Source organism: Habropoda laboriosa, unplaced genomic scaffold (assembly GCF_001263275.1).
Source record: "Habropoda laboriosa isolate 0110345459 unplaced genomic scaffold, ASM126327v1 scaffold175, whole genome shotgun sequence".
In the NCBI taxonomy this organism is placed as follows: Eukaryota; Metazoa; Arthropoda; class Insecta; order Hymenoptera; family Apidae; genus Habropoda; species Habropoda laboriosa.
The window spans coordinates 1880987-1895988 of NW_017100347.1; the positions used below are offsets into that span (position 1 = coordinate 1880987).

At 38.9% G+C, this 15002-nt stretch overlaps 1 protein-coding gene across 1 annotated transcript; it reads right to left on the reverse strand.

Annotated features, from left to right (window-relative positions):
• Positions 1–4392: 4392 nt before the first annotated feature.
• Positions 4393–13178, reverse strand: LOC108574564 (protein rhomboid-like; the record flags this gene model as incomplete). The annotated part of the gene is made up of 3 exons (XM_017937173.1): positions 4393–4634; positions 6813–7034; positions 13076–13178. Coding segments are annotated over 3 exons (567 nt in total), but the record flags the coding sequence as incomplete, so codon positions are not given.
• Positions 13179–15002: the final 1824 nt, after the last annotated feature.

Genomic DNA, 15002 nt, shown 5'->3' on the forward strand with positions numbered 1-15002 from the left:
CAAAAATGAAAAGCAAGCAGCATTGTCGACTACAGACCAATGGAAAAGTCTCATAATTAGATCGCAATCAGGCAAAGGAGAAACGTCGAGGTTTCCCCTATATAGAAAGATCAGAGTGAAAATACAGATTCCTGCAATAAGATTCGGGTGGTCCTTCGAGAGGAAATCAGACGGCACTATTGTGTAACAATTCAATGATTGCAACGATAGACCACAGTATCGTGTAAGTCCCTAACACAATTCTTACGACATGACATTACTATACATTTTAGAAATGATCGTTTTATTGGGATTAAACTGTTCCAGATGTTATTTGCAAATTTACGTTCTTCGGAAGTTGTTCGGATTAATCATTACTATATGAATTTTTCAGCAGATCCTTATTAACAGTTTTTGCAAAATTTCAGGATGAAACTTTGAAGTATCAATCACAGCATGTTTGAATAATTGAACCTTTTGGTGATCAATTGTAAAATTGCAGAAAGAGAAAAAGTTGCTATTAACGTAACAATTATCAGTCACTGTAATATTTGTAAGCATAGCTGGTCCAAGGATACACGTTAGAAATATTGCGACTATAAACTGAATCACCCTATGGTTTCTTGGCATACTTTCAATCCATTCCTCGCCTTTTAAAACGAAAAACCTTTCCCCGGCAATGTTTTAATGTCTTAGCTGCCGCCTCCTGTCTCTACTAATTGACTAGCATCGTTAATCACTCTCGGTTTGAACTTCGCTCGCCTTTTCGTCATCGACTTTTTGGTACGAATTTTCTTCTCTTTCTTTCCTTCTCTTGCTTCTTCTCTCGTGAAACTCTCGCACAGACGATTAGTTTTCATGAACGAAAGAAGACCACGGCTTTATGAATATACTTTTTCCTTGTTTCTTTTTGAAATGTGCATTTTTACCGATCTCACTCACTGATAACGAGACACGTATACGAAATGAAAAATAGAAATTACATTTTAACGAACCCGAGTATTAAGCAGTATATAGAAGTTCAATATCAAAGTCGACTGAAAAACGTTTCCCGAGCACGAGGAGTCGATTGGCGAGCAAGAAAGAAGGGAAAAAGAAAACAGAATGAACGTGTGAGGTGAACACTCAAGGAGATCGAAGTGGCAACGAAATTGCCGGCGACGCATACTTTCATCGGCGGGAAAGTATTAATAAATAGAAGGAGCTTGCGCACTGTGCGACGAAAAACGAGAATTAAGCAAATAAATTAAGAACACTGAGAAAACACACGCCTACGTTCATGCAAGCCCGCGACACGATCAGTCGAACAACACGCGCAACATTGACCACCGGTCGTTAAACCGAAACATAAACTACAAATATACCAACACGCAATTCAATTACAAACAGGACTTTACAAGATGAACAATATCCGCCCCGCGGAGATCTCATGGAAATCGCAACGATCGCTTTAACATCGTTTTCCTTGCTTCTTTACTAGGCACGGAGAGGATTACTTGTGCCAGTTTCTTCGTGTTCGCCAATCGATATTTGCTCTCTCACAACACCAAAATTTTAACGAAATTCTCCTACGATGCATATGGAATCGCGTTATTATCGCGCGTTACTCGATTAATAATGCGTAGAAAAAACGAGACCAGAAAGAGTTCCTAACCTCAAACTCAGACTTGCGCAAACCACTCTTTAATTTCCTCTCGATTAAATCTTATGGAAAAAAACCACGATAGTCCGCAAAACACTGAATTCAAAATATTCTTCTTTGTTTCTTCTCTTTTCTTTCTCCTTTTGCAGGAGCAGCTGCGCAATCTCGCGATTATCAGACTAGATCGCGCGGTCTACCGATTTTCCATCGGTTCCGCGCAATTATCATTTTCACTTTATTTTCACGCACCCACACTCACACACACTCGACGTACACGCGACGAACGTACGTGTTATTCATCTTCTCGGCTATATACAGAATTATTTACAATGGTATACAGGTTAGAGCGCGGTTCTATCTCTCGCGCAATTATGAGACGCACACCCTCGAAAGGAAATCCGTAATGATGACCACACGTCGACACAGGCAATAATAGACGTCGAGCAGCCGATCGAACGATTTACCGGTTCCTTTTTCTCACGCGGCAAGTGCTGCATTCTGCGTTAATTACGTAAATGCCCTGAAGATTACCGAAGACAGCAGCGCCATTAACGGTTCTGCGCACCACACGATGCGCATACGTCGGTCTTTACCACGTTTCCCTCTTCGAATTCGCGCCGTCGTTCTCTCTTGACTCGAATCGTTATCCATTGTCTATGACCGACTAGTTTCACGAAGGAACGTTTCAGCAACGACAATCATCTCTCGTTTTTTACTTCGTCACTGGGTTCTTCGATTATTCTTTCACCAACGTGTAGATACGATTGAGTTCAATGCCCTTCAGATCGGATGCCTGTTACGTAATGTTTGTTTTCGACGACAAGTGGTTGCTTATCCGAAATGAAGTAACACACGAGGAGGCACGTTTGATTCTTTGATTTTCTCGTTTCTACATTTGTATCTATTATTCGTTCTGTTTATAATTCACGTTCATAGCAAACTTTCTAGAATCGGTCCTCCTTTAACAGTGAATATTCCTCTTCCTGTCTGTTCGCCTTTTTCCCTTCTGTTTTCCCTTGATTTCTTTATTCCTGTATCTGTGGACACTTTGTTTTCTTGACACCTTGAGTGATTCCCGGAACATCTTGCCTATATCTCTTTTCTTGCACGCCTGATAGCCGTGTTCGTTCGAAAAGTGAGAAATTGAAACGGACAAAGGAGGACCATCGTTCCTAGGAAGATTCTTTGGTTTCTTCATGTCTCAAGGGCGGCCGATAAGCGAGAAAATGCGCTCGGGAAGAAGAATTTCCCTCTTTCGCTAGTATCTGTCTCCGCGAAACGGAGAGAGACTTTTTCTCCTTTTTTCGCTTTGTTCTCTTTCTTTTGCTGCTCCACAGACCGCTGTTGCGCACGTTTCGCCACAATTCTCGCAATTTGAACGACATTTGGGTCTCGAAAACGGAATCCCCGAGGTATCTCGAATCTTTGGTTTCTCACCGAGAAAGTAGAAAAATGCTAACGCCCAAAGAGCATGGATCGATTGCTTCATTACAATTTCTTGCTCTCTTTTTTCTGATTTATTCGCTCTTCTTTTGCAAATCCTCTTCGATTCGTTTCGTTGAAATGTGAAAAAAAAAGACGTATATATTCGAGAAATTGATGCAACTTATTTTTGATGTTATTTTAATTAACGATTCTTTCTTCGACACTAAATTTTATAACTTTTTTTTATCTTTTAGATCGAATTGTGTTGTTCTGACGAATAAAAAGCAGACACTTTATAAAGCCTCTTTACTAGAAAACGATGTAATTTTCTGTCGCGATTCCTTTTCTCCACTTTCTTGCTTTCATTTCTGCTTAACGCTACTCTTCCCGCTTCCGATAATACTTTCCTTCCTTTCGACGTTTTCCCTTCATTTCAACTCGAACGAAGATGTGCAATGAGTTTATTATTACATTCTACGTATTTTGGAATATTGTCTCCTTTTCTTTTCTACTCTTTCAGTCTGTGTTAATAACTAAATTTAACGAGAATATCGTTTCTCTGTTTTCCATCGAATTTTAACCAAGTTTGAAAAACAACCCATTTCTTACGTGAATAACAACAATTAGAAAATAATTTCTCTTCTTTCTTTGTTTAATTGCATTTCGTGCCGATAATTCACTCACTGCTCATCTGAAAAATCTTCCAAGATCATTCGAAATGTTGCAAACATCTTTCTCGCTATTTTCCATCGTGATTTTCATCCACTTCTTAAATCCTTGTTAAAGCTTCCGAAAACACTGCTACTGTTCGCCAAGTGAAAATTTATGGATCCCCTTTTCGCGCTTCTTCTCTCTTTCACACGTACCGAATCTTCCTATCGCTTCTTTCATCTTGATTCATGAATTCCTCGAGTCGACGTTACACGATGTTACACCGTAAACCGACTGCAATGTTCAATCTCTTTCCGACAAAAATATCTTGTTATCGTCTCTTGTAACTTTTGCACTGTGCAACCAACCAACCGTCGCGCGAAATCGGAATTCAGTGGATTTTTGCTTCTCGTCAGATCGCACATTTTCTCATTTCTTTACAATTTCGTCTATTTTCCGAAACATGTCCAAAAAAAAAAAGATAAAAAAAAACATTTAAAACTACATTTCGTCGAACCTTCACAGAGATTCGATCTCGACCTCTCTCTCCTCTGTCAGCTGCAAATCTTCCGTGGCTGTATTATAGTCTTTCGCTCTTCTTGTCATTTTCTCTTTAGTTTCTGCTTATTTTTTCGATGCTAGTCAGCTTCGCGTTACGTGTTTCGCGGTTGCCCGTACGCGAAGCTGACCTCGCGTCATGGATAGTCCGGATGCATCAGGTTGTACATGATCGCGAATATCGTGCAGGCCGCGTAGACACCTAGCGCCACCCACCACAGTAACTGCTCGTGGAGCCTTTGCTCGAAGTTCTTCAGCACCAGCAGGCCAATTGTCAACCCCGCCAACGCTCCGGTCAGATGCGCCACGTACGAAACTGGCGGACCCATTTGTTCGGCCGCGTATCGGTCGTAGATCGCAAATCCCACGTCCGCGCTCGCTGAAAATCGAAAAATTTCTCTCTTAGAAATCACGAATCGTTACTATCCGATGACGTACATTAACACATTGGCGTCGGAGCGTTTTGGACACGGGTTTTTCCCACGGGTACGGGGTTGATTTTGCGTCTTTTCTTTCGATCGCGTTACACGTTGGAAAAAATTACTAGAACTTTTTAATTAATCGATGTTTTTCGTAAATCATATATACAGTTGTTTTAATTCGCGAAACGTCTGTGTTATGGCGTTTCCCGAAGGGGAATCGAGCCATTCAGAGCGTTTTATAAATTTATTTTCAGACAGATGTGTGAAAACCCGAATGACGCATATGTGCGTCATCTCCGACGCTAATGTGTTAATTCAAACATAACCTTAAATTAAAAAGCACACTTTTCTAAGGTACATTTTAGTGAAAGTTGCATTTCCATCGGGGTACTGTGTATTTGTTGAATAAAAGTTGCTGGTATTCTCTCGGTTAATGTACATACATTCTTTTTCAAATATACAGGGTGGTCCATTTTAATCTGCAAATGCTAATATTTCGGAAATTGCGTTTTGAATGGGAAAACTTGACTTTTGGGGGATTAAACGAGATGGAGGAGGGTACTATTGTACGTGCAAGTGTAGGATCGCTAAGTCCAAGGTCACTTCAAGGTCAGTTGGATTTTTTAAAATAATACAGTATATATTTTTTTTTTTTTACAAAATGGGCGTAACGAGACGAATTCAACGACTTGCATGATTTTATTGAAAAATAGAACGATACAACGATGAAATGTAAATGAACTGTTGGATTATTACTAATAATAATGCGTCGGCTAGTAAGCAAAAATGAATTGTGTTATGTATGAGAAACACTGCTATGTCAAAATAATAGACTGATACAATCCTGGTCTCTTTTTCTTAAATGCGCAACAGACTTTCTGTCGTGCCCTCACGGGTTTTTTCCTTCACTTCGACTGCGATTTTCAAAGCGTTAAGACGTCCTTCCGCGCCGAAGAAAATAAAATACGTTTAAGAGAATTCGCAGTGAACACCATTTATTTTAATCCATTAATCCAATATGAACATTCCATTTGACGAAGTAGCATAGACATCTATCTCTAAGGGTTGTTGCACTTTTCCATAAAATCGTGCAACATATGAAGTCGTTGAACATTCCATTTGACGAAGTAACATAGACATCTATCTCTAAGGGTTGTTGCACTTTTCCATAAAATCGTGCAACATATGAAGTCGTCAAATTCGTTTCGTTACGTTTCATCAAATATACTGTTATTTAAAAAAATCGGACTGATCTTGAAATGACCTTGACACTTGCACTTAGCGAATTTACATCTGCACGTACTAGTGTCCCCCTCTATCGCATTTAAAAGCAAGTTTCCGAAATATTAACATTTATAGATTAAAACGGGTCACCCTGTATACAGAAAGTCAGCAAATTTTTATCCGACGAGTTTCCATACTTTTCTTTATTTGTTACAGGTTATTTTTAAATGTGAAACTAAGGCTGCAGTCGAATTCGCATTAATATCACGTACAACTGTTAAAATTACATAGTAAAGAACGAAGTGCCAAAAATTGTCGTTAATTTCAAAATACTTTCTCTCGAATAAGCACAGTTGCAGAAAATTGCAGATACAAATATTGTAGGCTATATTGGTTAATCGAAGGTGGAGAACACGATGAAACGCGGGGGAGTGGGAACGAAACGAAATAATAACGAGTCTGCGTTTGTTCTTTGATCGCGTTTTAAGGTTATTTTTATTTGTACTCTCGGCCACGCGATCGCAGCGCCATGTCAACTCGCCCGGGGCTTCCCCGAATGCTAACTGCGCGAGCAACATGTGCACACCCGACGACAGAGTAACCGAAATTTTTCGCGTGAAATCTGAGGAGCTCGGAACATTCGCGAATAGGCCTACAATATACTAATAATAACGATAGGTGTAATACAACTTTATTCTTCCTTTTTTTACGTTAAAAAAAAAATGTCCACATATTCTTTTTCCTTAAAGAAAAATTTCGACAGATTTGTTAAATTTCTTCTACGAACGCATGGATTTTTCGAATCTTCATTTTGTAAAGAAAAAAAAAAAAAAACACTTCACCCTTTACTCTTGAAAAAATTTGGTTTTGCTCTTATACGACTTTTAATGAAATTTTGTTCCAAATCTTACCGATCACAAAAATGCCTATTAATCGAACTATACCGAACTCCATGTTATTGTAGTTGAGAAGCACGTTAGCTAGGTGAGCTGCAAGAAGGGCGTAAACGCCCCCGCTGGCTCCAACGAGGTATACGTCCGTGTCGAACACCGAAGTTCCCAGAGAACCTGCGAATGTAACAAGAAAAACCAGTTTGTATTTTCCGAATTCGATCAAGTCGTAATGTAATACAGCTTATAGTGGGTGTTACGAGTGCTTCGAAATGCAACTTTACTGTTAAGTTGTTCACTTTTCTGCAATGTGTATGTATATAAGGAGAAACTGGAGAAGTTTAAATGTTTACAAACTGTGCCTTGTATAATTTTCGGCTGCAAATGTAAACATTGGTTTTATTAATTATCCAACGGACAGTGAGATTTAAAATTGCAATTAAGTTACAACAGAATTTTTAGTAATTCGTTATGGTAATCTGACAAAATATTTGTTTATCTTTCTTTAACAGATGAGCATAAATAATTAAAGTAGATAACTAAATTAGTTCAAGATTGCGTTAAGTTTGCTTCCGATTCGTTGCAATTTCATTTATTACCGATTATTAATTGCTAATTCCAAATTACTTTAAGAATTACTATTTTTGAAAATATACTTTTTCAGTGTGCATGTTGCTATTTTAACTTACATAATAATACCTTATAATCAATACTTTGTATTCTACGTAGCGTACTACTTTCTACTATTTTTTTGTTTTATATCAATATGTTCCCTTCGTCTGTGCAAGCGTAGTTTGAAGGCGGTACGGAAAAATTCTATAGGAAAATTTTCATTATTCTAAGCATAATATTATATTATGCTTTATTATCTTTTTTTAATTCAAAATAATGTCTCGTTAGCTATGACGTTCAAAAGTTTTAGTTGACGATATTCATTTTATTTGAATTATTCTAAACATTTGAGGCACTCCGGTCACTGATGACCACCATGGCGCCCCATCGAGGAAACAATCTCCGGTCACAGGTGACCAACGTGGTAGTCAACGTGCTTAATTGTCGAATAGTAAGGACCGAAAAGTGACGAAGGAGGAACGACCTTGACCGGCCGATACTTTTGGCCTCTACTATAGCAGAGAAGTGGCCTTGACCGGCTGATACATTTGGCCTCTAATGGAATTAGAGACATCAATAAGACCTTTACCTGTAACCGTACTTCCAAAAGCGGCTTCCCCCACAGGGAGAAACCCTAATTTGTCCTAGCTGCATGCAGTTTTCAGTAAGTATATTAGAATCAGTTGACTTTCGCTGGATACAAGAATTCTTCATACGGTCCTGACAATGGTTTCAAGTACTTATCTGCTCGTACCTCTGTCAATTTTCGGGTCCCGGCAGCTAAAACATGTTTACTTTGACGTCTGACCGATTTTACGACCTCGCTATATCGTGGCCCCGACTATACAATAAATTACAACTTTCAGCGGTACGTACACGCTGAACAGTGAAATGTTTAGAAACCTTTGCAAACTCGTTTCATTTCCCCCCGACATAACACGCTTCGAACACCTATCACAGACAACGAGATAACTTTCCCATCTAATTAGAACATTTCTAATCGATCATTGGACTACTAATTCCAGCTGCTTCTATTCACACGTTAGTCAAGTTCGACTGCATTACATGCAGCGGTAATTAGCGAGTGACCCATATCGTTCTGGAAGCTTCCATAGGGTAATGGTGCTCACCACCATAAACCTTGTAAACTACCTGCATAATGTTTCCCCTGGTTAGAAATCGGATTTGTGTTTCCGTAGCGGCAAGGAAACGTCAGCTTCAAAGGGTAGAAATAAATACGGTAATTAACAACATTTTGCAATGCTCGTTGCGTTATGATTAGTATAAAATATTTTTCATGGAAATCATGCAACAGAGAAAGTAAACAATGGAGATTATATATTTAACGATAAAGATGACACAAATAATGTATATTCTGAGATTTCACATTATCAAATTTATCTAAATATAATTAATTACTAATTAAAAATTCTTCTTGTCGCTAACTTTTCATCGTCAAAGTAAAAACACTGTCGATTCCTTTTAGAAAAACTCAGCAAATAGAGCAACAGAAATGATTTCATTATAACGATAACAAGGTTAAAAACAAGAATAAAAATAATATAATGACATTACATTAGGTCATCCCATAAATTCGTGTCGAAAAAGAAAAATGCCTTAATGAAATTTCAAGGAAGTGCTATAGCAATGACAATGATCTTACAAAAAAAAAAATTGTGGTATGAGAAGGCGCTTACATTGGTTTTTTTTTTTTTTTAATCAAATTTACAGATTCGATGGAAATACTGATCTAAATTATAAAATTCGACAGAAACTTATGGAATGACCTAATATAATATCATTATTATTATTATTTTTATTCCTATTTTCAATCTTGTTACCATTATAACGAAATCATTTTTGTTGCTTTGTCTACCGAGTTATAGTGCATGTTACTTCGTTTAAATTCCTGCGAATACCTGGGAAACGTTCGAAGTCTCAAAATAGGTATCAAGAAACGAATATTAATCTCTTGGTCTTTATCATGGTATTAAAATTCAGAGCGGACCTGTTATCATTAATCAACAGACAGTTAACGGTGCTAATAATGATAAAATAGTAACTCTGGTTAGCTGCAACATCGTCTGGTTCTAATTTACAGTACGTTATCACGCTACATCTGAATATAGATAACTCTATTAAAATTAAGTTCTCATAACAAGCACGGGTCCCGTGAAATGGGGTGGTTGGAGTTCGTCCAGCTCGCCTAACATCGGAATTACCACAGAGAGAATGTTGGCCCGCCTTCGTGAAACGAAAAAAAAGAAAAGAAAACTGTCCACCCTCTGTGTCCGTGAAATTTTCATCTCGCAACTACTATTCAATGAATTTTTGTTTCTACACCTCGGCGTTACTCTACGGATAGTACATTGAATGGTTATTGTTCGAGCTTCATAATTTCGCGTAATTTTTGTTATTTATGTTTTAAAGGACGGGATGATAATACTTTCTGTTTTATGCGTGTAAAGCTGCGTCTACACTGTAGAGCAGTGACGGCGAACCTTTTGAACTCGGTGTGTCAAAGTTGGGAAAAAACCTAGCTAACACGTTAAGCGCCGCGTCAGTCCGTGGTGACTGACAGTGAACTTTCCGTTTAGGCGGCGTCGGTCCGTGGTGACTGACAGAGAACTTTTCGTTTGGGTGGCGTCGGTCCGTGGGATCGGCAGTATCATGTTTGAAAAATAAATGTTATGCATTTCTCCTTCTTTTTTTTTGCAATTTATGAACACTTCTTCTATCAACCCGGATTGGTATTTCTTCGTCTGAATGCCGTGTGAGCGCATTTGTTATCTTCTGTTTATACTCTACAACCGAACAGCTCGCGAAGTGATCGCCACTGTGTGCCGCCTGGACAGAAAGCACAGCGAAATCGGCTCCGCGATCAACGTGTTAACTCGGGTGCCGTGTCACGTCTAGAAATATCCATAATTGTTGCGAGCGTTACGACCTTGTACGATCATGGACTCGCTATGGTTCAGCTCCGAATTAACGATTCCGAACCTCCTTGATAGAAAATAGACACCGTTGTCTTTCGTTGTTGTTTGAGTGATGATTATTTGTGATCTGCTCGGTTTCGGCTGTGAGGTGACTTAAGTCGACGCGTGTCACCTCGAATTAACGATTCCGAACCTCCTTGATAGAAAATAGACACCGTTGTCTTTCGTTGTTGTTTGTGTGATGATTATTTGTGATACGCTCGGTTTCGGCTGTGAGGTGACTTAAGTCGACGCGTGTCACCGAAAATGTCTTGGCGTGTCACCTTTGACACGCGTGTCATAGGTTCACCATCACTGCTGTAGAGGGTGTTTCGTTTAAAACTTGCCTATTCCGTTGGAAAAATCACTTATTTTAATTACATGCAAAGGAAACTTGTGAGATGTTGAAACAAGTTGAAAAATTAAATCTCAAATTTTGCGACATCGACAAATGTATCCGGAAAAACCGAAATGATAAGAAAAAGACTCATCGAACATTTCTAAAAAATACAAATCTTCTGGAAAAATTGTAAATTCCGTTCTACAAGTCTGAGTCGCTGATAACCCAAACCATAGTGGTTGATGCGTCTTAAACTGAATAAATGAAAAAAAGAAAAATCTCAATTTTATTCATAAAATTAATCAGCAACGTAATTCGTCGATTTTATTTTCACGTCCTCGAGGTATTATGTTTAAACAATTTTCATATTTCCTCACTTTTTTCTTTCTTTGTAATAAAAGTTTTGGAAGTAAAACAAGCGCAACAGGTGCAACGTATCAACTACGAGCGGGGCAGCCGCCAGCAAAACGTATCCCATCTAATAGAGAAATCGATGAAATCAATGGTTCGGTAAATAATTAAATTATTTTTAATTCCTTGGGAATTGGCCGATCGTAAAATCCATTTTCGACGTTTCGAACATATCAACGGCAAATGAAAAATCTTTATTAATTAAACGTTATAGTTTTTATGTACACTGGGTGAGAAGGAAATAGGTGGCCAAACTTTGTATTCTGTTTCTAAGCATGAGAAAAGGTAAACAGGTGTGAAAACTCGTTTTTTCCGAGATACAGACACTTTTCGATTACGATGCAGTATTGTAGGAATGTTGAGAACTTAATCAAAGAAATTACTGAAAACGATTTCCTTCGGAAACAGTATTAACCAGGGGTGTGCGAGAACTCGAAAATGTCGGGAACCCGATGCTCGGGTCGAGAAAGGGTCGGGACCCGAAAGTATCTTAGAATTCGAGAATTTCAGGATTCTCCAAAATTTCGGGATTCTCGAGAATTTCGGGATTCCCGAGAATTTCGGGATTCTCTAAAATTTCGGGATTCTCTAAAATTTTAGGATTCTCGAGAATTTCGGGATTCTCTAAAATTTCGGGATTCTCTAAAATTTTAGGATTCTCTAAAATTTCGGGATTCTCTAAAATTTCGGGATTCTCGAGAATTTCGGGATTCTCTAAAATTTCGGGATTCTCTAAAATTTTAGGATTCTCGAGAATTTCGGGATTCCCGAGAATTTCGGGATTCTCTAAAATTTCAGGATTCTCGAGAATTTCGGGATTCTCTAAAATTTTAGGATTCTCGAGAATTTGGAAATTCTCGAAAATTATAAAATTATAAGAAATAGAACATGGAACGAAAATGATAAGCAAATATGTGATAGATATGATTTATTTCATATTTTCGTGTAGAAAAGCTAGTTTGTCAACGTTCTCCGACAATAGTTTCGTTCTATTTTTGGGAATCCCGAAATTTTCGAGAATCCCGACAATCTCGAATCACAAGATACTTTCGGGAACTCGACTCGACCCCGAGATAAATTCTCGTTTCGACCCGACATTTTCGGGTTCTCGCACACCCCTGGTATTAACTCTTTAAGTGCTACGGATGCATATATGCGTCCGGCGAAAGCTATCGGTGTGTAGACCATTTTTTCCGATCTCCCGCGTAGTGCAGTTACAATTATCTTTACATGAGATGAATACACGTGTGTTCCTTACTTACCTATGAAGAATACATGTGTGTCATTTAACCCTTTAACTGCGAACAGCGCCTACAGGCGTCCAGCAAGAGTCGTGCTCTCCGGGCGAACAGCGCCTTTAGGCCCCCACTGTCACGGCTGTTGCAGCTAAAGCACTGCACGATTGGTCCGTTTCGTTTCTGAACGCTTCGCAGTCAAAGGGTTAATTTGACGTAAAAGAATTACAGTTCACACTAACAAAAAAGTATTCCGTCCGCGGCGATCGCAATCGCTAGCCGCGCTTCCATCCATACGAAGAGCTTCGATATGCAGTATTCACCACTCAAAGGGTTAAAAGAATAACGGAGTAAACGAAGCATCGGAGTGAAATGAAAGTTGCGAGAAAAACAACGGTACGTGAAACGAGCTCTTGTATTGCATCCTCGCTTTTATTTGCGAGAACAGTGCGAATCCTATTACGAATCTACAGCTGGCAGAGGAAGAAGAAGAAGCAGCAGCAACATCATTTGAAAATTTTCTTATGCGAATTCCCTCGTTCGAGAGATCTGACTAGCGAGAAGCAAGGCAGAGAAGTGGAATCCAGAGACACCCCCCGATAGGAGACAGAGAAAAATGCAGGGGAAGCAGAAAGGAATAAAGTAGAAAGAGAGTTGCAAAGGCAGCCGATGCGTCTCGGTACTGCCCCGAGACGAGAAAATAGAGCGTGCATTTAGAAGGCGAGTGCAGGCACGTCGATGCATTCGTAAAGAGGGACACGGAGGTAATGGAAGCTTGGGAGAGCCAGGAGGAGAGGTTGGAAACGGGGAGAGCCTTGTAAGGAGCGGCGGGGCACGAGGAAGATATATTTTAAGGTCCAATGAAAATTCCACGGGAATGCATCTAATTAAGCCCGAAAAGAAATTTACCGGGAAATTGATTTTATTGTCCAATCGACGAACGACGGGGAATCGATTTCCATCCCTTCCTCTTCTTCTTCCCTTCACCTGATTTCACAAGCTAACCCGTGCGCGCATATTTCCTCCTTATCGTTCTTCCCAAGTCCCCGCGTCCAATAGAAAGAGACAAGGAAACGAAGTAGTTTCCGAAGTTTGCGAGGAAAGAGAGAAATCAGTGGCACATAAACAGTCTATGGCTTGGGAGAAACAAATGGAGAATGTATTGACTCTCTTCTTCCCCTTCGTTCGACTTTTCCAACCTTTTCGCCCAACTGTTTGTAATGAGAAAGGGTAACAATAGATAAGGGTTAGCTGAGAAATGTCCAAATAACGAGTAATAATCGTTATGTACCTTCTGCTTCTTTTTTTTTTTCGAGGTTTATCGATTGAAAGGAACTGAAAATTGGAATTTATCGTTTGCAATGGAAAATGTAAGTTTTTAGAAGAAACAGGAAGAATTTGTAATAATGTTAGACTGGAGGAAGTTCTCTAGGTTACCGACGGTCGGTCGCCCAGATCGTCTGCGGCGTCTCGTGGAACGCCTCGGTTGACTGTTTATTTGTTCTTGGAGAGAGTCGTGCGTTGCACGCTTTATACATCATGTAATGGAAACTTTTTTGCAATAAATGTTGTGTGTGTGTTATCACCGTATAACTGCGACTTGCTACTTTTCTCTGCACTTGAACCTTGCGCTTAACAAATAACGAAACGAATTAGTGTCTTGTATTGCGCCAATAAATGGAGGCTGAACACGAGGAGAACTTCTGATAATGTTACCTAACCATTTCTTACTGTAATATTTGAGCGGTTTTTTAAAAGCGACAAGTCCATTTAGTCCAGAATTAATTAAAAAATATCAGCAAACGTTAATAATTTCGTGTAATGTTTCTAAAATTGTAAATACGTTAAATTTTATTATCCGATAATAATTATTAATATTTTCAAAGAAAAACAAGGTTTTTTTAGCTGCAAATGGACTTGTACCGCTTTAAAAAAAAAAAAAACGGCTCATTTATTTCTTCTCTATCTCTATTTTTCCGATTGTCATATTTATTTCTTCTCTATCCCCATCTCTGTTATTAATTACATTACGTCGTTCGCTATATGTCCTCTCCTTGTACGATTGATTCTCGTTACTTCATTTTTTCTTCGTATAATAAACAAGCATCGTCGCTTCGTAAGTGTTGAAAAAAAAGGATGCAGCATTTTTCGAGAAACGAGAAATTTCGCTGTGCCCGAGCAATGGTAGAAAGTAAAAATGTACGATCGGAGAGAAGAAGGTATCGACAAGTAAGGATGGAAGAGTGCGAGTAACGATGATTCCTTCTTTTTCCTTAAATAAACACACGAGGCGGAGAAAAGGAAGCTGGAATAGAAGATGAAAAACAGCGGTTGCACAGGGAAAGAAAATAAAGTCTATTGGATACATTGGACTTTTTTCTCCGGTTTCTCGTGCGCAGGTTATGGCCGTTCTTGGAATTTTCAATTTTACGCTTCCTGATGAGCAAATATCCGAAGTACGATGGAAAATCGATGATCATATTCTCTCCTCGCAGAAAATAGCACAGAGATTTGCAAGCTACTATACAACTGGCTCCGATATTATGTACGAGACGCCATTTTATGAAACTATCCTTGCCAAGTAAAAGATGCTTAGGCAATCTAACTTGAAGATTTACAGGCTAGATCAACATTTTCC